We start from the raw sequence: 24425 nt of genomic DNA on the forward strand, positions 1-24425 counted from the left end.
TAAGAAATGAGACACAAGGTGAAGTCTTCAGACCACGTTTCAGGCCATGCGTGTGCCTCTGGGACCTGCTTCGGGCGTTTGGAGCCGGGAAGCCAGCCGTGAGCCTCTGGCTGTGGGCCGTCCCCTGCGGGGCAGCTTCCTGGGTAGGGACGGAACCAGCCTGTCTTCCTGCCGCCGGGGCGCCAGCAGGTGTGCTGACCCTGGGCCCCAGACGCCCCGGTCTGCCCGGCACTGAGCCGTGGAGGTGCAGAGCACGAGTGTCTGCTTTCCTCCTTAAACGTTTGATGGTCCTGTGGTTTGAGGTGTGGGTTTCTTCACGGGAGCAGAGCCCTTGCTCACGGGCTTCCTGAGGAAGGGGCGCTGGTGGAAAGAAGTGTGAGCTGAACTCCAAGGAGGACTCACCGCCTCAGAGCAAAAGTGCTTCGCGCTCACGCCGTCATCCTCCAGCTCCTGGGTCTGTGGAGGAACGTGTCGTGCACTTAGCTTCTCAGAGTCCTGCAACAGACATGATACAAACATTTATGGCTTTGCCTCAGCTGTGACAAGGCCAAGTCGATGAAGACGTTTCCAGGTGTCACTGGCTGGGAACATGCGTCTGGCGTTAACAGCTGGTGGAGAAGTTCAGGTGATGTTTGCGGTTTGCTCACCCGTCAGGGGACCCAGGAAATTCAGGAAGGAAGTGGTGGCGCTGGGGCCATTTGTGAGCGCAGCCCAGTGTGTGGGGTCTCCAAGAAAGACTCAGAGCCCTCCAGGCAGTGCTGGCCCGTCACAGACGCACCGCACGCTTGCACCAGCCATACCCTCCAAGTAGAGGAAATGCCATCAGCCAGTGTAATGGTTTCATCTCAATCTTAACAGAAAATTGAGACAGCTGCAGGGCCCCAGGGGAATATTGACAGACCTCTCGGATGAAGAAATCCCATGGCAGGTGCCAGTGTCCACCCACGGCTTCTGCAGATGCCTAACTCGTGTTACCGCCAGCGTTACCGCCGGCAGTATCAATGACTTCGCCTGTGTTGACTCATACACGTATCGGTGCGCTCAGTGTGAGGGACACGATCAGGGAGGCTGAGGAAACGCTATCCTTAAAGATCCATGTTAGGAGACGATGTCACAGGCGGGGGAGGCCTCCACACACGCTCCTTGGGTGGGTTCTGGTGGAACGTGGGCACAGGCTACGCACGGCACGGGCTAGAAGAAGCCTGAATGGTTAAGCCACGGTGTCCTCCAACGTCTCCCTCCCTCCAGGCTCCTTTGCCCTCGTCATGATCAAGAAGCAAGTCTAGACCTTACTCCTTCCGTTGGCATTTATGAAAACCATCCTTATTTACTGACAACTCGTCCTATACCACACAATGAGTTTTGCCGGTTCAGCTGACTTTTTGTCACTTCGGTGTGTGTCCCTCTGTCATCTCTTGAACTTGTTCCTAAATCCCTTGCTCTCTGCCAGGCCTTCCGTGAGCACTTTATAGAAGCCATTTATCACAACAAGCCTGTGAGTCAGATATCGTTTCCCTACATTTTAGGTGACACATCTGACACTTTCAGATACTGAATCATTCACCCGACTATCGCCGGGCCAGCAGGTGGCCAGGCTGGGTCAAGCCTGGACCCTGAGCTCTGGGTCTTTGCCAGGTCGATTACTGGATGTTTCAGAGCCTCCGTTTCTCAACCTAAATGGGAAAAGGGACTCTGTTCCGTCTACGGCACAGTGTTCCAGGAAGGAGGAGGACGATACATGTGAAACATTAGGGCAGGGAGAAGCTACAGACATTCAAAGCACCGCTCTTGAACACGGGAACGGTACACAGATTCTTCAGGGCTTCAGAAAGGGAACAGGCACAGAGGGTTAATTCAGCAAGTTTCTCCTTAATAGGTGTTTTTCTCCTTCCCTCCTCGATAAAATTTACTACTGTGGATCTTACGAGAGGAAAATAACTGGGTTGTAGAGCCAGGTCCAGCGGGAGACACTACCTGAATTTCCTGCTTCCTGGCGTCTGAGTGAAGTCTCACAACAAGATCTTGGAGGACACACCCAGCTCTCCATTAAAATATAAGCGCTGTAGTTGTAAAAATTCTTGCTCTGTGGTTATAACGGAGAAGACAAAGGAACGGTATTCGCGGATCCACAGAGGGGGGGGGGAAGGGGGGGTTATTTGCTCAGGAGCCCCGCCCTGGCTTCACCTCCACCCCGCTGTTGACCTTGAGTGAACCGGTAATCCCGCCAGGCAGCCTTGTGTGCCCCTGTGCATCACAAAGAACACAGCAGCCACCCTCAGAACAGGAACAGTGAACCACAGAATGGTTGAGACTTGCCCAGGCGAGTGAAATGTCCACTGGACCGTCCCTGCTACATCAGCCGACCCTCCGCCGGACTCTGGCCCTTCTGGGATGGCCCCCGGTGTTTCAGAGGGAGGTTCAAGATGGTCCCACACTAAAAAAAAAAAAAAAAGTTCACTGTTAATTTTTTTTTTTTTTTTTTTTGCGGTACACGGGCCTCTCACTGTTGTGGCCTCTCCCATTGCGGAGCACAGGCTCCGGACGCGCAGGTTTAGGGCCATGGCTCACGGGCCCAGCCGCTCCGCGGCATGTGGGATCTTCCCGGACTGGGGCACGAACCCGTGTCCCCTGCATCGGCAGGCGGACTCTCAACCACTGCACCACCAGGGAAGCCCCACTGTTAATTTTTAAATCAACACATTGCTGCAATATGAAATATGTGATGGGAAGGTAGAACTCTGAGCTTTGGAAGCCCTTGTCCCAGGCTCAGTGGCATCTTGGAAAGAGTGCCCTGCGGGGATGAAGGTGGCTGGAGCGGTGCCCGCAGGGACGCAGGACGCTGGGAGCTGTCCTCACAGCAAGCTTAGGCTCCGTCTCTGCTCAGAACAGGTTTTCCCATGAACCATCAGGGTTCAAGCTCACCGAGACTCCCAGACTGAGGACACGTTTTCTTGATTTTCCGACTAGAAAATCCAGCTGGCCCTTGTTTACTGAGCCTGGTTGCTCGCAGGGCCCTGTGGAGATGAGAGGGACCCGGCAGCCCCCCAGTCCTGGGCCTGTTCAGTGCGACCAGGGGGCCACTCCGCCCTGGGTGTGAACGACACCCTCTGAAGCTCCGGGCCCTCCTCCCTGGTTCCCTCCGTTGCGATGGCCAGCAGCCCTGCCCTGGGTGACGGGTTCTCAGACACTGGGAGCAGCCCAACTGCTGCTGTTAGCAACGCCTGAAGTGGGCTTGTGGAGAATATTTGCAGTGAGGGGGGCTCCTGGGAGACCCTCGGGAACCCTTTGGAATCAGCTAGAAGCCCTGCTCTGTGTATCCAGGCTTCCGTGTGCGGGCAGAAGGCATGGTCCCCATTCAGAGAAGGGCCCGGCTTCCGAGCGGCTCCCACCGTCTCTGGCTTTGACATGTCTGGATGCCCCCACACACATACACTGAGAAACTGGGCCTCTTGAACTCCATCTTGGGGTGAGTGTTTGTAGCACTTTGGAATGTCAGAGTTGACCGACTTTTCTCGTGGGTTTTATTTCAACTTCCTGCCACAGCCAATTTTCAGTCTCTCAGGAACAGATCTGTGCAGGACCCCAAAGCCATTGAGTCCAGGGGACTTCTGAATCGTTGGTCACACCTTAGCGGGGGGCTTTGGCCGCTGCCATTGTAAACACCTTCAGAACATTCCACAGCGTCTGGTCCGTGTCACCTGTGCTCAGGTAAACATGTCAGGCGTGAACCCCTTCCCCGTCTCTAGATGTTTCTTACCTGTCTTGTCTCTACTGGGAAAAAGCCAACGTTAATACCTCAATAAGACGGATAGGATGGCGTCCAGTCTCCGGTGGGCGACACCTTCCAAGTTCAATCAGTTTAGGCCTCGCCAAGTTTCCCAAGCCCCAGAACTGTTTAAAACAAAAAATGAGTAAATAAGTAAAATCTCCCAGAGAAAGGAAAGAGACACAAACCACAGCAAAGCCCCCGTGCGTGCTCTCCTGACCCCACTGCCGAGCTGCTCCCAGGGCTGGGAGCAGGAAGTGGGGAGACGCGGCTGAAGTGCCGGGAATCTGGACTTGGGGTAACACGCTCACCGCCGTGGAAACCCTGAGCTCCGGGGCTGCAGCCAGGCTCTCTCAGCAGAAGCAGGTGGTATGGGGGCCGCCGGAAGGCTTTCCCTGCCGTACAAGATGATGGAGCTCGGCGCGTCCCATTTTCAAGTTTGCACCTTGCGGAGGAAGGGGAGGGAGGTGGGAGAAACGGGGACTCTCGGGGGTGCCCTGCTGGCCGTGAAAGCTCCTGGAAACAGACAGAGAGCTGTCACTGGCCGCAGGAGGGTGGTTACTCCAGAAGCAAAGTCAGGGATGATTCACGTAGCAAACACACTGAGCTGCGACCGATCACGTGTCCTCAATCCCCTCTGAGCGTCTGGTTTCAACACCCGTCAAATTGTTTTGCCCGTTTTAGGCACGTTTCTGTGTCGGTGAGTCCCCAGTGAACACTGCTCCCCGCACCCTCTTCCGCTGCATTTTCTTTTGCTCTTTTCTCCTTGTAAAGCTACATTCTTGTAATCTCGAGTATGTCACCTTCTCTAGACGACAGAATTGTATGTACTGAATGATGGTCTGATAGCTTCATATCCACGATGATGTTTATTTTCTCTGTGTTACCAAATACGTGTTATTTAAAGGCAAACACTACATGAGCTACTGCCCAGGAGCACCCAGCCTTGGCGTTGGAACTTGACACAAGAAAGACACGAGGTTCCCTGCACACCCTGACGCTCCACTTCGTGGGCTGAAGGACCCTCGGTGGGGGAGGGAGGGAGGGAGGGAGGAGGTGCGGTGGCGGCCTTCAGCGGGACCTGGGGGCAGGGGCAGCGGTGGCCCTGGATGACGCCCTGCACGGGTTAACGCTCTGCTTTGGGGCTTGCAGACGACCACTCCCGGATCCGGCTGAAATCAGAGAACAGCCACGGCAGCTCTGACTACATCAACGCCAGCCCCATCGTGAGTACTGCCCGCCACGCACCAAGGCTCCCGGGGGGGCGGGCGGGAGCGGGCCGGCCGGGCACTGGTTCCATAGCAGATAGGCGGTCTGTCTCCACCGGGTAACCGGCCTCCACCAGGGACCAGGGCTGGCGCTCTGCCCCCTGCCCACTCCTGATGGCGTGGTCCCCAGGCGGGGCTGAGTCCCAGGCAAAGGGAACGTGGTGCCGGGGTGCTGAGCCCGGTCACCCCAGGGGCCCAGCAACAGCGCCCTGACGAGTTACTGCTGGAACCCGAGGCTTTGGGGAAATTCGCAGCTGGTTGTGTAAAGGGCTCCTAGGCCCCCTTGTTCCCTGTTCGGGGGAAACAGGAAAACCCAGACCCAACCCTGGCACGTGTTGAAGTGATGGATGACGTGGAAGTAGGTCGGAAACCGCTGGCTGGTCTCCTCCGGTCTTTGCAGCGGGCGGGGTCTTCCCTTCGAGGGAGGGGGTGCGGCAGCGCCTTTCTGGCAGCGGGTGTGATGGAGGACGGGGGCAGGTGTTCCCAGCCTCCGGAGAGCCCCTCACGGCCACAGCCTGCCGCTCCCTCGCAGCTTCCCGCCCTGCACCCGGGGAGAGGCCGCAGGGGAAAGTCGGGGGCCGCCCAAGGGGAAGGAAGAGGGGCTGGCAGGGGGGTGAGTGTAGGTCAGCAGCTGGTGGGAGGAACCTGCCAGGGGTTCTCAGGGCACGTGGTGGGCGCACCTGGGCCCGCAGCAGAGAGGCAGGAGCAGGTGGGGCTGTGTCCCCCTTAAGCCGTGGTTCTTGACGCTGGTCTCCGGGGAGCGTCAGGACAGCTCAGTAAGTTCTCACATTGGCTTCAGTCAATTACGGGCGTGTAGGACGCAGCACGTCCTGGGGGCTCCGGCGCTGTGAGGTTATGGGGGAGGGGGGAGGTGGTTATGGGGTCATCTCTGGATTCGCGAGAGCGCCCTGGGTGAACGACAGCCCCTGCCGTCTTCGGTGGTGACCTTGGATGAGACAGTTCGCCGTCTGATCGCAAGCAGAACCGCTGTCATCGTGGTGGTTCCATTTATTTCAGTGCACCTGCTGTATAAACCTTATTTTCATGACTCCAGCGTGCCGTGGGTCGGCCCCATTTCCTGACACCGCACAACCACACAGCGAGGGCACAGTGTAACACGCTTGCGGCGCGAAAGGGATTCGGGGGGCAGCATCTTGTCTGCACCCGTCTGAGCTCAGGCCTTTGTTTCTGGGGTTATTTTTAAGGACTCACTCCTTTCCCTCCAGCAGAGTAGACCTCAAACGTTGGCTCCGTCTGTGTTCAGAGGCCTAACTGGGGCCGTTCAATCAGTCTTTCTAAATAAACACACTTGTTGAGTTTGGTATTTTTCCGTCAATTCTAAATTCAAAAAACCAAGCCAAAGCCCCATTGATTTACGCATCTTTCATCTGCTGGGGGTGGGCTTTGTAGCTGCCTGGGCCTGGTCCCTATACAGGGGTTGTGGTGATGGTCTGTAGAAGGGAAAGAGCTGCCTTCTCCTGCTGGGCTCCTTCCCTGGGATGAACCCCGTGACAGGGCCAGAATGAGCAATAAAGCAATCCTTTTCACGTCTCAGAGACGGGGGTTCAGTGTTGGGGGGTGCCCGACCCTCCCCCATTTTATGGGTTCCGGCTTCCAGACGTTGGAGCTATTTCAGGCTAAAGTTAGGACTCAATGAGGACAGGGTGCTGGTGAGAAACTGCATCTCTCCCGGAAGCCGCCCACCAGCAGCCCCTACTCCTGTGCCTTCCCCGTCTCTCTCTTGTTGGTAGAAATTCAGAACAGCCTTTCAGGCTTGACGGGGCAGGGACCTGGGTCAGAAGGTGAGGCCAGGAGAGGCAAGTGATCTTTCGGTGTCTTTTATGTGCTCCTTTTATTTCATGCCACAGTTCTTTTTTGTGCAAATTTGGGTTGGAAGCATGAGCTAGAAGAAATCCTCGGTACCTCCTCCTGAAATGACTGAAGGTCTGATGTTGATGAGTTTCCTAGCAGAATTGAGTGAGGAGCTTACAACGAGAGCCCAAGAAGCCCGTGACCCTGCAGAATAAAACTACGATAACTACGTCTGTCATATCTGTACTTAGTCGTCACTAAATTTCAGGAAAGCCATCCAGTAGTGAATAATGGGCAACCTCTGCTCTGAAGTGAGAGGTCATGAAAGTAAACAGGAGGTCCGCTTCCCCGCGTGGGGCGTCTGCGGGAGAACTCCGTCAGCCGCACCGGAGCTTGGTCACTGCCAGGCGTGGACTGAGGGGTGGCGGGCGTCAACACAGCAGCACACGAGTCCCCTTACCAGGGGCAAGTCTGAACGTCCCAACAACACTTGAAAGTAAACTTACTCTTCATTTCTCTGTTTATGAAGGGGAGAAATGGTTTCATTTTTAAACTCAGAATGCGTTTAACAAATTTAAGTAGATACAAACTGACTCTTGAGAAAAGGATGGCTGCTCAGGTGCCCTGAACGTCCTAAGAAATTGGCCAAAATGGGGGCCGGTTCCTTGGTTTCCGGATTTACAAGCAAACATCTGTATGTGTATAATTCTGGTTTATAGCCAATACTTTTCTTAAGTAAATCTCAACTCCTAAGAATATGAAGAAAAAGCCAGACTCTCTCCCACTGATTTTACTAACGCTACCATTTCCCAGCAAACTCTCACATTAAGACTTGGTGTCTGGGAAAGTGACTTGAAAACTCAGGCTTGATGTTCTCTTGTTTTTAAGAAAGTATCTGTGGAATTTGCTTTACATGTTAGGAAAAGCAGGTGTAAGGTGGGCAGATAGGAATACAGGAAGATAACCTGCGTGTTCACCTTGAGTGAGATTGCAGGGTAGGAGACGTGACCCCCGTGGCCCCCCTACCAGAGGCTGGCCCAGACCTTCCCTGAGACTTTGGGCCACCAGGTGGTCTGGGGGCAGTACCGGCCCTGCCCTCACCTGCGCACCAGCCGGCAGCCCCCCCGCCTGTCACCCTTCAAGGCTTCAGAACACAGGTGCCCTGGTCTTAATATGCTGAAGGCTTAGTTTTTAGGATGAGTTTTGTTTGGAACATTGGGGAAATATTGCTACATTTTTTAATGCAGATTAGAACTAGTTACTCATGGTCATTTATAACTGTCATTCCACAGCTTGAACCAAATCGCTAGGTTTTTTTTTTTAACCGTGCATTTAGAAATTCATAGGGATATACCTTGTGGGCACCCTAGTTCATGTGGTATCTTCATATAAGACTCAGTCAGCCACATGAACAGTAGACTGAACACAAACTTTGGGGTCTACTTTTTCTGAAAAAAATCCCAGAATCCCAGAGCTAAAGGGCCCTTAGAGACCAAGTTCCACCTCCCCGCCCCTGCCCCACCCATTTTACAGACACTAAGACTGAGGCCAGAGACCCTGACTTCATTCACAGTGCTGGACCTTGTGTTCATAATCACAACAGTCCTACAGATAAAAAGTACACTACAGAGAAATGGGAAACAACAAGGAAGAACGGGGGAAGATTCAGCTCAGATGTCAGCAGAAGCCAATGCTCATCCCCACCAGGAGCTGGAGGTGGAGGCATCATCACCCACCACGCTGGGCTGGCAGCCAGAGCTCCCGATGGAGAAGTCGTGTCCATAGAAACGGACGCGATTTCCTCTAGTTATGCTTATCCCACCTTGGAGATCCTAAGTGTAGTCAGACTTCAGTGCCTTTAGTTCAATGTTTGCTTTACTTTCATTCATTCAAAGTTGCACAGAACTGGGCTGAGGCTCCCGTGGCCTTATCTTTGCTACACGCACAGAGTACTTCTGCCCAGAATTATTTTCTGTCCAACAGGATGTGCACGGGATGAGGCGATGGTGGTGTGGTCATCTCAGTCACTGTTCAGCTGGTGGCACGTCACCGCTCTGCGATCACTTACTGCCTTCCAAGAGGCAGCCACGTGACACAGCCAAGGGGGAGGGGAGTGATGGGCCATGAGCGCCCCCCTCCCCCTCCCCCCAGCCCCATGTCCTCCGGTCCCGGTCGCGGATTGAGCAGTGGATGGGGAGATGGGAACACCATGACATCAGGACCTCCCGCAACAGGGGGCTTATCTACCCTCCCGAAACCCTGTTCCGATGTTTACTTTCAATCACATATTTCTCATTGTGAAAGCCACTAGATGTACCCACGATGTTAAACTGTGTTGCTCTCTGAATTGTTTGGGCAGAAAAGCACACTTGAGAAGGAGGCGGGGCTTTACTTTTCATGCAGAACTATTTGCAGGGAAGAGATGGGGTCTCCATAAATAGCTGTCACCCCCAACGAATGCATATTTTGAACATAAAACTCCTTATTTCTGCCAAGCGTTTTTCTACTGAAACATTTTAATTGGGGCTTTCAGCTGCAGAGTAACGTAATTTTACCTGTATTGTGTGTGTCATGCATTTCCGGTTTCAGTCATGAATCTCACTACATTAGATGCACGACAAGCTTTTTCTCCTGCCCCTCCGCCCCCCAGCTAGCGTCAGATGTTGTTCTGTTACGGTAACTTACACCTGTTCTTTTGTGCCCTTTCCCCCTTTCATGGAGCACATAATTATAAGGTGCGCTGGGGCATCCTTTCACGCTGACACCCCTCGGCCCCAAAAGTGTTGACGGGCGGGCGCTGCGGGAGGGTTCACGGGATTCGTGTTAAGGCGGACACGCCTCACGCAGGCTCTTCTCACACCCAAACTCGGAGGGGGCTTTCAGGTGACCCGGGGCTTACAGCTGACGTCCTCACATGTCACCGTAGAATCATGTGTGGTCGCACCCTCTGTGTTTTTCACTGTATTGGGAGATGTATTCTTAACAACTACCTTCAAGTGCGGAGCATTTTAAATCTTTCATCAAACGCTGGTGTCAGCAGCGTAGAAGCTGGTGCTGGATGGGTAAGAATGAAGGATGCTGTGCAGTCTGATAAGTGAGCAACCGCCTGCCCCCAAGGGGAGACCCGCCCACTCCCTTCTGGGGGAGGCCTCTGCGGGCCTCAAGGCGGGGACAGCAAGGGCGTCTTGGCTATAACACCTCGCCCGGTCCCTTCCTGTCTTCTTAGGACGCCAGCGTGAGGGGAAAGAGCCCCGTCCGTCTGATTCAATCCTGTTTGCTTCTCCAGCCTTCGTTCTCATGTTCCTTTTTTTCTGCTTAGTCTTTGAATTAGATGTTATAATGAAGGTCTTTTAAGCCAAACTCCCTCTCTCAAAGCCAGCAGGCTGCATTCGGACAGATCCCCTAGCCAGGTAACCCCCCACGGCCTTCTCCTTTGTTTGTTTTCGGTCCTTGTCTGGCGAGGTGGAAAGAGAACAGGGAGTCAGCTGCTGGCAGACTAGGCAGCGTGTGTCACGCTGGCTCTCAGGCCCCAGGAGGACTCTGGGCCCTAGCCCCTTTCGGGGTAGAGAGAACCAAGCCCGCACGGGAGGGGAGTAACTCATCCTGGGGGGCATTGTTGCTAGATCCCTCCAGGCCCCCGGCAGTGCCCCTGCCCTCTGCCCAGCACAGTGCCCTCAGCGCTAACCTCGGCCGCGTTACCTCGAACCCTGCGCGTGGCCAGTGGTGGCCGTGAAGCCTGCGCACACCGGCCGAGCTCCTCTGCGCTCACACGCGTCCGTGGACGGGTCACCGTGCTGTGGCCGGGGTGCCGCCCCGGGTGCCCTCGCTTCGTCCCCACCACCCTGCCTAGCGCGGCCTGTGCGTGGGTTAATGCTCTGGTATCTGGTCTCTGGGTCACTGGCCTCCTTTCCTACCGACGCTGCTCAGTTACCTCCATCCCGGGGTAAGGAAAACATTCAGCCCCAGTCGCCAGGCTCCAGGCGCCGGGGAGCCCCAGGCCCCGCCTAAAGCGCAGGCGGGTTGGGGTCAGGAGGGGCCGTGGGGAGGAGCGGCGGCGTCTCCCACTCCGCACACGTGTGGGTCGAGGGCTGGGACTGTCAGCACAGGACACGCCGCGCCCCTCCCCTCAGCCGGCCCTTCACTCCCTGGCTCTTCAGCTCATCTTTCTTCTGCGGTCTTGTCTCCGCAGATGGACCACGACCCCAGGAAGCCCGCGTACATCGCCACCCAAGGACCGCTGCCCGCAACCGTGGCCGACTTCTGGCAGGTGAATCTTTTTAAATGAAATTTTGTTCTGAAAATAAGATCTTAACACATTGATCATGAATAACGCCTTGGAGTCAATTAAGCCAATTGAGATTTGTTTCCAGGTGTTCATCAGATGTGCCTTGATTTCAGAATTTATATGAGCCCTTTCATATTTTTTATTATCCATCTTTTTTTCCAAAACGTGAGTGTGAAAAATTCCCTTTGAGAGATTTAATACTTTAAAGACTCTTACCTTTTTAGCCACTTTACTTTAGCCACTTTATTTTATGAACTATAAAGAAATGAAATAATAAATGTTTAAATTATTGTATTTTATTCCAATGCATCTCTCGTCTATAGTTTTAATTTTATGACGGTAAAAGATGGCGCTCAGATTACAGTCTCTCTCTTTGTGGCTCCTCTGTAATGATGCATCTTACAGGCCAGGTTGGTCTCTTTCTTTTCATTCAGCAAAATCCTAAACACTCAGACGAGGCTCAGACATTGAGAACTCGTGTCAACACTGGCCAGTAAAGGAAAACCAGGGGGCCGGTGGGCTTCCCTCTCCCAGTCCCTCTCTTTTTCCCCATTGTCCACAGCGTGGCAGAGCTCCGTAGGAACAGCTCTTGGAAGGTGGCACCGTGGGGTGTGCGCGTGAGGTCACGTCATTGCTCGGCGGCTGTAACAACCCCCTCCTGTGTGTCGGGCACATCGGGTGTCCCCGGAACCGGTACAAAGGGGCCCCTGAGGACAAGATGAGGAAGATGTGCCTTCTGGGTCCCGGGGCACAGGTGATAATGGGGCCGGAGCAGCGTGTGGTCCACAGAGCTGGGCTGTCTGGGTCCCATGGCCATGCCGTCTCTAACCCGGTTGTGCATCCCGACAGAGGGACTAGCTGAAGTTAGCAAATTCCGTGTTCCCTGTTCCCTGTGGTCTGACAGTCGCTTTCCCAACTTTCCAGTCAACCCTCTCGTGACTCTGCACCCCAAGGAGGGACAGTGTTCCTCTCCACCCTTGAGAACGGTCTCTGCAGGCTTTTCCGGAGAGTCAGGAAGGGATCCTGGATTTGCTGAATGTCCCAGGGCTCATTGCCTTGTAAGCGTATCGATGCACAGGTGTCAACATCCCCAGTTCCCAGGCAAGACAAGCGAGCATCTGGGAGATTGCATAACTCACCCAGCGAGTAGGAAACCAAGACTGGACACGTCTCCGTGGCCCTGCTCTTTCATGGTGGCTTCACGCTATTAGAAAAAAAAGACCGAGCTGAACCCTAGAGCCATCAGGCTGTGGCGTGAGGACAGTCTGAGGACAAGCTGGTCCCTCCACCCTTGAGGGCTGAGTCTCCTCCCCTTTACACCTAACCTGCCGAGGGGTCACGCAGCCCAGGCGGAGCTGCTCCGGGAGGGGAGCTTGGGGCCCGGGCCCGAGAGTCTTCCTCACGCCATGCGGAGCTGTGTTCCCGAGCCGTGAGCCCGCTGGTCCTGGTTCTGCCCGCAGAGCGTCGCTGGAATTCCGTGGAGGCCCAGGGTCTGCTCAGCCCCCTTCCCGGGCAACCCCAGGCTCCCCGTGCTCAGACAAGCAGAATAAAGAAAATCCCGAGTCGTGCGGCAGAATAAGGGACGCACAGAATCCCACTGTCACCGCAGCTTCGACTGTGCTTTGACCCAGCATCCCAACGTGCACAGTTACGAGGGGCGTGTAGTGCCCCCAAAGAGGGGAAGGTCCATTTTTATCGGTTTCAGGTCCCGGCTGTAACTTCACGCGTGAAAGCGTCTCTTGCCAACAGCATCACAAGTGTCTGAGGGCGTAGAGATGCTCGGCGTACTCATTGCTCACATCCGTGGACCACTTACCGTGGACCAGGCCGTGTGTCGAGGGTTTTACACGTTCTGTCCTATAATCTTGGCAGTCATGAGACTAGAGGCTCATACTCTGCCCCAGCGCCCGTGGCTGGTACGCAGGAACACTGGTATGTTTTTCTTTCTGCTTATTCCGAGTAGTTGCCATTGTTGGGGACAATTCATTTTGTCAGTATTTATAATCAATATTTGTCAGTATTTATACTGACAAGTATTTGTCAGTGTTTATACTAATAGGATTCTAGAGCACTTATGGAGGTCTGATATCAAGGAGCATACGTTCTCGAAATGGAAAGAAAATATCCCTAAATGACACAGCTGGAGAAAAGCGTTAAGGTGAGATGAAGTGCAGGATACTTTGAGACACAGTCAGCATTTATCAAACTGTCCGGGAAGCAATGGCATCCCTCAAGGTGGGAGCAGATACTCTGTGGCCAACAGGCTGGCCCTCCCGGGATGTCTGGGGCTCGTCAGCCCGTCACAGCCTGGGAGCCGTCCTGCGGCAGAAAGACCTGCCTCACTTTGTCTCCTCCACAGCCCTTGGGAGGGACGCATGGTCTCCACACCCGGCCTCCGGGCGTCCGGATGCAGGCAGAACGCAGGGAAGACGTGTTGGCCTTGGGACGGAGGGGCTTCATCGCTTGTGATTGGCTTCCCAGCACAGTCACATTGGTTGGGTTGGCCTCTGAATCATATTCTAGAAGTGGGCATCTAGCAAGCATGGCTCTTATTAATAACTGGACGAGGTCACAGGCTCGACATCCTCAAACATTCCAAGTCCAGCTGCCCCCTCCGCCTCGGGCCCGGCAGAAAGCGCGAGGAGGAAACAGCACCGGCCTTGAAAACTCCTTGCAGAACTTCTCAAAAGCCACAGTGAGGTGCGAGCTCTTTTGAGAAGAGAACCCGATTTGAAACGTAAGAAGTTTCCTGTGTCCAAGACAATAGGCTGAACGGAAACCCCTGGGCAAGGGTTCATGTCTCATCACGTCTGGATTCGTGGCCTTTGATAAGTTTTGACCCAGGAGCTCAGCACCTGTTACAGAAAATATCGAAGCGTCTTCCTCTTATTGGAGCTCGTGGGTGCTGCTCTGAAGCCCCTCCCATGGACGAGCTCACGGGGGCTTATTCTGTGTCTGTGATGAGCAAATTCCCGTAGGAAAGGCGCCTGTGAGGCGGGTTCACGTGAACGGCGGTGTCCCCTTTCCCACGGGACAAAGGAGCCCAGGCTGGGAGCTGAAGACAGCAGGTTGTTCTTTCTCCTGTTTCCAAATACGGCCACGTTCACAGGTTCGTGGACGTGACTTTGGGGGACATTATTCCACCCAATACGATGGCAAAGAAGAAAACAGACACTAAGCCCCGAACGTGGCAGCATCGCAACAGGACAGGTGGCCGCAGCAGGAGGCCGCAGGGCGGGCAGGTGGGCGGAGGAGGGCCAGGGATACGCAGCGACGCCCGAGGTCATCGGCAGCCTCGGGACTGAGGGGCAACATGCAGAGGAGGGATCGGGGAGACTCCGTCTGCACGCAGACACGGCATTTCTGGAGCATTCCATCGTAGGTGTGACTCAGCGGCAGCCCTTCCGCCCTGACTGCGGTCACCACGAGGCAGGGGGCTCCTGCGCCAGCCAGGACCCTCACTCCTGACTCCCTACCCCAAGGGCTCTGCCGGGACACACGGCACCGTTCGCCGTCCCGCGATTGGAATTCTTTCTCTGAATTCACATGACATGTTCTAAGAATTTGATTCCAAACCAAATGCACGCCCGACCCACGACCTTCCTGTAGAAACATGTTCTGACCTGTGGACACAGCCCCACGTGTCCCCGGGACCTGAGGTGGCAGCCCTGGGAGAAGGCAGGCCGACGTCCGGGTCCAAGTTCACGTGAGGAAAGAAGCAGGAGAGAGAGAGACGACAGCTATTGGGCGCTTACCGTGTGCTGGGCCCGGGGCAGACGCTCGGGGTGCGTGACCTCACCCGACGCCCCCGACAACCTGGGGTAAGGCTGTCGCGAGTGTGTGATCCCCCCAGACGGGGTCCCGCAGAGACAGGGGGCTGGTGGGGGGCTGGGGAGGGGTCGGGGAGTTGGTGTTTGGTGGGGCAGAGGCTCAGTTTGGGGAGGTGAGAAAGTTCTGGGGACAGTGGTGGTGATGGTAGCACAAGGTGAACGTCCTGAAAGCCCTCGAACCGTACACTTAAAACTAGTTAAGAAGGTATTTCTATGTTATGTATGTTTCACTAGAATAAACGAAAATCAGGACCCCAATTCCAGCAGAAAAGCCGAGGCCCAGGGATTCCAAACGACCCCCCCAAATGCACGCGGCAGCTGCAGGCGGGTTTCAAACGGGATCTGTATGGTCCGAAATGCTTCTTACTGCCCCACTGGCCTTAAAGCGAGGAGGGGGCGGTGACTGGGCAGGTGTGTCTCCGTGAAGAGGAGAGAAAGGCCATCCCGCTGCGGGGACTGTCGGCTCTCGCGGGCCAGCCCCCTGCTGTGACGGAGGGGACATGGTGCCTCCCCTCCAGGCACAGAGGGTGTGAGCTACATCTCCCAGGTGTGCGTGTGCGTGTGCGTGCGTGTGTCCAAGGCTAGAACTGGGGCAAGGCTTCTCCAGGAGCCGAGGTTTCCCTGCAAGGAGGGGAGGCCTGCACACCCGCCAGGAGCCAGGCCCGCTGGGCTCACACACGAGCTCCAGGTGCCTCGGGAGCTTGGGGACAGCCTTCCCGGAGAACAGCGGCCTCTGGGCTGTGAGCAGGGTGGGAGGACGAGCCCCGGGCGCAGGCTGCCCGGCCCTGGGCTGTCCAGGCGGGCATCACCCATTGGTCCTGGAGCTGCTCCGGCCCCCGGCCCTACCGTCCCACCCCCGCGTTCCAAGGAGCCCCATCCACGTGGGCCGTGGGCTGTCTGCCGTCTCTCCTTCTGTATTTTCGGACAAAGCAGAAATTCAGGCAGCGCGGTGGCTGGTTCAGGTGCGTGAGGACTCCCTGCGGATGTGGACCCTACGGTCGGCGCGCGAGGTCCCCAGCCAGCCAGCGGTGGCTGAGCTCAGGGCCGGGGCCCTTCCAGGGCAGGGGCTGGTGGCCGTTCCCCGCTCACTGGGGGCTGGGTGAGGGGAGACGCTCTAGAATTTCCAGCCTGGCCCACCTTGTTCGACAGACTTTTTGGTAACTTTCAGACAGAATCAGAGGCTGGAGAGCTGGGCCACAGACTCCAGGGCAGAGGCCTGCTGAGGTCTGCAGCAATTCAGCTGGTGCCCAACTAGTGTCGACATTTATTATTATTATTAACATTTTACCAGGAAAGTAGTCCACCTGTTGATTTCTGTTTCCCACCTTCTGAAAGTATATTCTGCTATGAAGTCTTAACTGGGGAAGTGCACTTTTCCAAACGGATGGGCTTGATTTAAATAAAGTGTTTTTATTCCGTAGCACCCATCAATCATCGTTCTTAGGATGGTCAAGGAAAAGCCCGAGCGAAGTACCGTGGAAGACCGAAGGAACAAAAAGATTTTTCCTCCAGGGACTTGCTGCGCAGGGGGGTGAAGCAGAAATGCAGTAGAAAGGTCATGACGAATTACAGGAGTGAGCCGTGCGCCGGGGCCACGCTGGGTCCAGCAGACAGGGAGCCGGAAGGTGGCAGCCCCGTTTCCATAGCGCGCCCGGGCTCCCACCTCTGGGCAGGTCAGCTGACAGCCAGCGTCACCCAGGCCCCCAGGAGCCTAGCCTGGAACACCCAGAGGTGACCCTCGCTGGGCGTGCCCGTGCAGACACCCCAGTGCCCCCCAGTCGGCAGGACGCCTGGTCACGTCAGGGCTCGTGATGTCAGGGTGTTCTAAGAGGCGGGACCCAGCGTAGGAGGACGTCCTCCAGTCCCCGTCCCGCAGCTCATGCTGAGTCACTGCCGGACGTTCATCCGGCGCCAGCCCTGGGCAGCGAATGATGGGAAAGAGAAGGATTTGCAGCCTTTACTGATTCTGGAGTGTTAGGAGATTGTGGTCAGAAATGTACTCAGGAGCCCTGTGAACTTCGACGTTAAAGCACATCATCTGATTAACTTAAAGGAGTGCAGGATTTGAGGACAGTGAATTTCTTAGGAAAAACCTGATCTTTCATTTCCACGCGTTCACAAGTACTTTAACCACGTGCCCTAGATTTTCCAGGATATTTTGCCTCAAATATTTAGTCTGGTTGAATTCTCCGTACATGAATTCACAAACCTTTAAAGATAAAAGGAAACCTTTGTCAGATCATCTCGTGTAAACGTGGGTTTGGAGACCGTGCTCCGCGCAGGGCTGTGCGCGGTCGTGTATGGTGAGCCCGGCCGGGCGTCCTCGCACCAGACACGGGGCAGAGCCTTCGCTCAGGCTCGGGTAAGAAACACAGCCTGAGTTTCCTTTTTTGTGGACCTCAGCTGAGAACACTTTGCTCTTCTGTGTACTACTGCTTCCTTAGTCTGCCTTTCCTTTCTTCTTTCTTTCTTTGTTTTTTTCTTCTTTCTTCTTTTTTCTCCTCCCTCCTTCTCCTGATGCATTTACATCAGGTCCTGATTTTGAAAAGAAGGATGGCAGCCTAAGGAGCACTTTCTTTACCTAAGAAGTCAACGTGCGCATTAAATTTGAAACACGAACGCAGGCCAGGGAGCTGTAAGTGATTCTAAGGGACAAGAGTCCGGGCCCGGGTGTCTCCCCATACGGCCAGATACCTGACATAAACACCTCCGCAGCAACGGCACGAAGTTCAGATGAACAGGCGACTTGGTGTGTGAGTGGCCTCGCTGTGGAAACGCTGAATGGCCACGCCAGCCACATCGCCTCTGCCTGACGCACAAGCAGGCTGTTCTGTCTTTGTTCGGTTCCAGTGAAACGCCAAGTACCTCTCATGGAGACGGTTTCTCCTTCCTGCTGGTGGAAAACGTCCAGAGGTGGCTGCCGCAGTTTAGCCAGAGTCGAGACTGGCTTGGGCTCTGATCTTAATAGCTGGGAGGTGCCTTCCTGCCTGCTCAGCCCTTCCTGGGTGTCAGCATTTAATATCGGCTTTGCTACCGTTACCTCAGGGTTTTGTCTCCAAGGGAGGCCCACGCTGACAGCTTTGTTTACTGAGAAGCAAACCAGGTGGGTGTGAGTCGCGCCTGGAAGATGTGATCGAGATTTCAGCACCTTCGTCCTCATTTAGCCAGGCCGCCGCCCCCGGCGTTCACAGTTTGACTCAGGGCCTGTGACTGTGTAGCCAAAGCAGACCAGAGTCTGGAAGGGCTTAACGGCGCGTTTCTTACGACCGTCCTCTGGACGGGGCGAGAGCGGGGCTGGGCGTCTGCGCTGCGAAAGGTACCATAGACACTGCTGTTTCTCTTCTTTAATAGACTTCAGAGCACGCGGTCACAGCTGACGGACACAAAATGCAAGCGCTCCGAGACCTCTTTGAGTCCTTATCGTTTTCAAATTTGTCAGCACCTCATCGCCAGGCTTAAGCTGATCTCCGTTCAACCTTTGAAAGGAAGTTGGCAGCGGAAATGGGTCGTGTGGCGGGGTGGCGAGGAGGCTCGGCCTGGCCTGGAGAAAAGCTGCCCCACTTCCTGCAGTGGCAGCTGCAGTGGGCGTGCAGACAGCGCATGCGCTTCGAAAAAACCACTTTTCTGTGCACGGAGCGAGTCCTAGGAGCACTTCTGTCAGGCGAGCCTTTGACAGCATTTTCTTTGAGTTCTCTTTTTACGGAACTATTCAAAGGATCTCTTTTTAAAATATGTATTGTTTTCAACTAAGCATCAACTGTGATAAATCCCCGTGCCAGATGCCTTGGAGGTAGAAACGGCAACCAGACAAGGCTCTAGTCTTCAAGGAGATGACAATCTGGTAGTAGAAAGTCGTGCCAACACAGACGAGGCCAGTACAAGGTGGAAAGGGGCTCATCACAAGAGATCCAGGTAAAGGGAGGAGAAGCTTCCTGCCGGGAGAGACCAGAGTGCTTTGCAGAAGAAACCCTGGCCTTTTACCGGTTCAGGTGGATTGCCTTGCCTTTAATCGGGTCTCAGCGGGGCTTTGGAAGAGTTTTGTTTGCTAAACACTTGGTGCTCAGGAAAGACTTGGAATGAAGAGACCCTGTGGTTTCTTTCCATCTGCTCTAATTAGCTTAATATAAGGAACTTGGTGCTGATGCCTTTCAACCCCTGTGGATGATTTGGGGCTGGAGTAGAGGGCGGGTATCAGTGCGTGTATTCCTTTCCTGGGGCTGCCGTAACCAATTTCCACCAACTGGGTGGCTTGAAACAGTGGAAGTGTATTCTCTCACTTCTAGAAGCCGGAAGTCCAAAATCCAGGTACCGGCAGGGCTGCTGTCCGTCGGAAGCTCTGAGAGGAGGACCTTCCAGCTTTTAGGTGCCCCGAGTGTTCCTGGCGGCGTCTCCCCAGTCCCAGCCCGTGTTCACATGGTGTTTCCCTCCTCTTGTGTTGGATTAGGACCCTCCCTGATGGAGAATCACCTCGTCTTTTTAATTCTATGACGTATGCAGAGACCCTCTTTCCAAATAAGGCCGCATTCATAAGGTGCCAGGGGTTAAGACGTCAGCATGTCTTTTCAGGGGACAAAGTTCAACCCCTGCGGGGTTGCAAAGAGCGATACGGTGTTTGTTTTTTAACCACCAATCTGTAAATTACTCAGTTGGATCAAATTGCCTCCAGAGTATGTATTTCACGTCACTTGGGCCGACGGTCTGAACTACTGCTGCGTGTGACCTTCTCCACTCGCCTGGGTCTGATGACCATGAACAGGTTCCCAGGCTCAGCTGCACCAGCTGCGTTGTCACCATGTGTTCCTTCTCTGGGTGGCCTCTGAGTGCCACTTGGGGCTGGGAGCACAGGCATGGGTGGCGGGGTGTAGCTGGAGTGTATTATGACAGCCCAGGACCTCGGAGATGGCCACCCCGACCCCTGTGGCACCACCACCAGTGAAGAAGTCGGTGGGCACGTCACCACCGGTGGTCCCGCCACTCCTGCCCACAACCCCTGTGTGCAGGGTGATAACGTGCCTTCAGGGTGGGCTTCCCTGGCCTGTGCTGGTGCGTTCTAGGAGAAGCTCACGAAAAGGGGGGCATTTCCGGTTTTTCTCCAAACGCAGCACCAGGGACTTATCCTCGGGATCCCACATGGAAGGCCACGTTTAATCCACGCTGACAGCTTTCTTCTGACCCAGGGCTGACAGCACCTGCTTCCTGTTCGGGAAAAGGAACCCACTTTATGCCAGTAAAGGACTGTTATGGCCAGGACCTCTCTCCCCACCCCTGCCGTGGCCTCTGATGGCCTGACCCGTGCTAGGTGCCCAGTGAACCAGGAGGCGACCGCTCATGCTGTGTTGTCTGACGTCGAATCAAACGGAAAGTGCTAGGAAGCGGCACTCCTGGCATTCAACCATCGCGCTTTAATTCAGCAGAGCACTGGCTTCAGTGGACCGCAGCAAGATCTGGCAGGGAATCCGGGTCGTTATTTACTTCCTCGAAGAGAAAGATGTAGTAGGTTTCTCAGAGATTGGGCACAGAAATCGCGTCTTCCTCACGCCAGGCATGACCCTGCAAAACCAGGCCAAGGAAGAGGGTGGGAGTGCAGTCTCCTGTTCAGAAGCAGAACCTGCTCAGCTGGGCTTTCCACCAGCTCCTCCGAAACCCGCCGCAGCTTTCCCGGCGTGCTCGGGGGTCCAGCTGGCCAGGCAGCGCGGTGGGAGACCGGACAAGGTGGCGAAGGCGGCTGTCGCCCCGCGCACAGGCTCCAGGCCACGGGCAGGGCTGGCGGGGTGGGAGCCGCCCTGTGATGCTGGTGCCCACGCGGGCTGAGATCGGTTTGATTCAGTCAGTTCCCCTGTCTGCTTTCACACAGTGACCTCAGAAGAAGTATTATCCCCAGGAGGGCCTTTGGGGCTGTTCGTTTAAATTATTTCATTTAGATTCACTCTTAACCAAACCTTCAGAGAGCCAGGCGGGTCCCCAGACGGAAGGACCTCGGTGGGGGAGGGCCTTCCTAACGCCACTCCTGGGGGCCACAAGCAGAGCCTCGATGATTAGTTTATGGCCTGGATCATTGTATTTTTATTACACTCATAAAATCTGTGTTTCTCCTATTTTCGTAATGGTTTCACTAGGCTTCTGCACCTTCTCCAGGCACATTAAACTGCTACGCGTTAGGAGGACAGATCAGCGGGTAGGTCTGGAGGCCTGAGAAGCTTAGAGCAGGGCGCTGGCTTTGAATTCTCATGTTGTTGGATTTGCACTAAAGAGAAGGAAAGCATGTGGGTTTGAGCGTAATTCACGTTTATGTGGGCTTTTTTGTAAACACTGCAGCAAGTCCCCTTGAATTCCACTATAGATGATACACAAAGAGGGGCCTTAAGAATGTTGACTATTTCTATCCCTTACGTTTAACCCATAGAATCAGCGGTTTTAGCAAAAATGCTCCAAGCACGTAGGCTCACGGCCGCACGTTGGGAGTTTTGTCTGAAAAGAAGCCAAGTTCGAGAGCCTTTGTGTCTTTGCCACGTCTGGTGTTTAAACATGGGTCCGTTTGTTTCTTGTGTCTCGGAGCTGGTTTTGGTGTGGCTGTTATGCATGAGTAAGTCGGTTTGGGGTGCGCTTTCCTTTGGGCAGTATTGCTGTATTTTGGTAGAAGGAAACAAAATGCCGGTGGGGACTCGTGGCTGTCACGCACTTGGGAAGAAGTACTTTCAGGGCTGTTTCCGACAGGATGGCAGCTCCACAAAGCAAACTGTTTGTCTAGTCGCACAAATAATGACAAGTACTGGAAAACGAACACGTCCACTAATTCCTGTTTGTGTCCCACGGAGAAGTGATGTGTCCGAGTCAGGCCAGCCACCCCACTGTGGGACCAGTCACCTGTTTGTCCTGCGTTACAGACCAACACGGGGGGAGTCAGGCAGCTGAATGTACAACTGAGGAGGTTTTACAAGGTGTGGAATGAGTTTACTAGATTCTTTTTTTAATATTCCATGGAACATGCAAATTATGGGGCCAGCATATTCGGAGATGCAAAGGCAGCTGCAGAGTCCGCTGTCTAATGGAAATGAAATAAACTTCCTGTGCATGGAATAGATTTGGACTGTGTCTCTGGGGCACTAACTACGCATGTCATGGGGCTCAGCCACTCACACTGGTCTCTGTCTGTCTGCAGATGGTGTGGGAGAGCGGCTGTGTGGTCATCGTCATGCTGACCCCCCTCTCGGAGAACGGCGTCAGGCAGTGTTACCACTACTGGCCAGACGAGGGCTCCAACCTCTACCACGTCTACGAGGTACTTCCCCGGGTGGCCGCCGTGGGCCGTGGGCTTGGGGGCCATGGGCTGTGGCGGGCACTGGCAGGCCTGCCGTGTGCGGTCGCCAGCCACTGTCCCTTGAAGCCTTGCTGTGCAGTCGGTCCCCATAGGAGGTGTCCACAGGCCCGTGGTCAACAGACACCAAGACCCTCCAGTCATCTATGCCATGGGGACTCTGGCAGAAATGGTTTTCAGTTTTTTAATTTCATGAATCCAAATTTGGACAGAAAGGACCAAAAGATGACCTCACTGGGTGGTCAGTTGAGCCTGGTTCTGGAAAGCAGGCCCCTAGTGGGTCCTTTTTCAGCAGGAAGCCTCTGTTGACACTGTCCCTGATTCTTAGCCTCCCGCCTGCGCCCCGGCGCTGCTGCCCCCGGCGGCCCGCGCCCACAGTGCTTGGCCTTTTTACCTGAGGCCCTGCAGGCGAGCTCGTTTCTCCTGGATTTTTCCCCACGTCAGGAGGGAACTAAGGAAACTTGGGCGCTAAACCGGGACTGGAGTGTGTCCTTTGACCCTGTTTTGCATGAAAATTACTCAGAATGCCAAAGTCCCACAGCAGGACCCACGTTAGAAGCGCAGAGGTTCCCCCTAAGCCGGTCGTGGCCTTGGGGTCCCTGCCCTGGGCTTCCAAGCTCAGGGCCCGGCAGCATCTGTGTAAGCCTTTGGTTTCCTCTTTCTACAGCCAGGTGGTACCTCCCTGATGACATGTCAGTGAGAGTGGAACCTCGTGTGGCGTTTGTGCTCAAAAGTATAATTTTTCTCGGGTGATTTTTGTTGAAGGTTTACATGGCTTAGAAAAGACAGAAATGAATCGTTTGGATTGTAACAGGTTTTTCCAGTAATTTGACTATTATGCCCCAGAGTGACATTTAAAAAACACACAAAAAACAAAAAAAACACCAAGTGATCTTTTGCGTAACCTACGTTGAAATTGGGAAGGTAGGCGGGGCTGCTCTCCAGCATCCCCCGCCCGCCACGTGCCCCGCGGTCCCCACCCCTCTCCGCAATGTGGCTCCGCGCTCAGCTGAGCTGGGCCCCCAGCCAACGCCTGTTTCTGCACACACACACCCCCGTCCGCTCTCCCCCCGCCCAGGTGCATCTGGTCTCTGAACACATCTGGTGCGAGGATTTCCTCGTGAGGAGCTTTTATCTGAAGAACCTTCAAACCAACGAGACTCGCACGGTGACGCAGTTCCACTTCCTGAGCTGGTATGACCAGGGAGTGCCTGCCTCCACGAGGTCCCTTCTGGATTTCCGCAGGTAAGACCCACGGCCCGCCGGCGGGGTAGCGTGCTGAGTGCGGACACGGAGAGAAGGGGTTTCCTGGGTCCCAGGGGCCGTTTGCTGTAAGACGTGTCATCTGCTAATACCTGTATGTTATAAATCTATTTATGTTGTGTATAGGGGAGGGGAGGGGAGATTACGTTAACTCACACGTTAACTGTAAGACGCTTTCTGGCTTTAGAGGTGTTAAAATGTGCGGGCGGAATGGGTATCTTAGAATTGTGGAAATGTGGTCATTGTTTTCGATAAGGTTCTTCAAGTGGTGAAGGACCCTAGGGTGTGAATTTCACAGGCTATTGGTGAAGAGAGCCCGGTTTTCGTTTGGGTGCTCAGCTGGTTAGCTATGGCGATGAGAGCTAGGCCCAGCTTCTGAAATGGATGACCTTGGATGAACACCTGGCTGGAGTTCCCACAGTCCCGTGTATTTGTGGTGCGGTTTGGAAGCTGACAGTTTAAAAATATCTAGAGAGAAAATGAAGGTGTCGAAGGCCACCCATAAGCACGTTCTGAGCTTTCTGGAACCTCCCTTACGTTTAGCTGAGTGGAAACCTAGCAAGTATGGAAAACAGATAAATATTCAAAACAAGGAATTAGAGAATAAAGGCAAAACGCTCTTTAAACCACTTTAATCGCACGTGTCCGTAAAGTGATTTGTATCTGAACAGTCACGGGTACGTAACTTGAGGGAGGTTGAAACGGCGTGTTGTCATAAAGATGGGGTTTCGGGTATAACTCTGGATTTCTTGTATTTGTGTTACAGATTCTTACAGGAGGTTATTTTGATACTATTTCTTTTGCCTTTTAGCCCACTTTGAAAAACAAAACAAATTTCTTTATTTGAATAGCCCTGTGTGTTAAATAGCATGTGAAACAGCTCCAG

The 24425-nt window shown here is 54.4% G+C and overlaps 1 protein-coding gene across 12 annotated transcripts in view; it reads left to right on the plus strand.

Moving 5' to 3' along the window:
* PTPRN2 (protein tyrosine phosphatase receptor type N2) overlaps positions 1 to 24425 on the plus strand; it is a 692817-nt gene that overhangs the window by 639775 nt on the left and 28617 nt on the right. For all 12 annotated transcript variants that reach the window (XR_007479336.1, XR_007479337.1, XM_049715043.1 and 9 more), the window contains 4 exons: positions 4919 to 4992; positions 11036 to 11113; positions 22121 to 22240; positions 23355 to 23521. Coding sequence is in view for 10 of the 12 variants with exons in the window: in XM_049715043.1 (XP_049571000.1) it covers positions 4919 to 4992; positions 11036 to 11113; positions 22121 to 22240; positions 23355 to 23521 (439 nt within the window). In the remaining 2 variants the exon portion in view is untranslated. The remainder of the gene's footprint in view (positions 1 to 4918; positions 4993 to 11035; positions 11114 to 22120; positions 22241 to 23354; positions 23522 to 24425) is intronic.

This window comes from Orcinus orca, chromosome 9 (genome assembly GCF_937001465.1).
Source record: "Orcinus orca chromosome 9, mOrcOrc1.1, whole genome shotgun sequence".
Classification (NCBI taxonomy): domain Eukaryota; kingdom Metazoa; phylum Chordata; class Mammalia; order Artiodactyla; family Delphinidae; genus Orcinus; species Orcinus orca.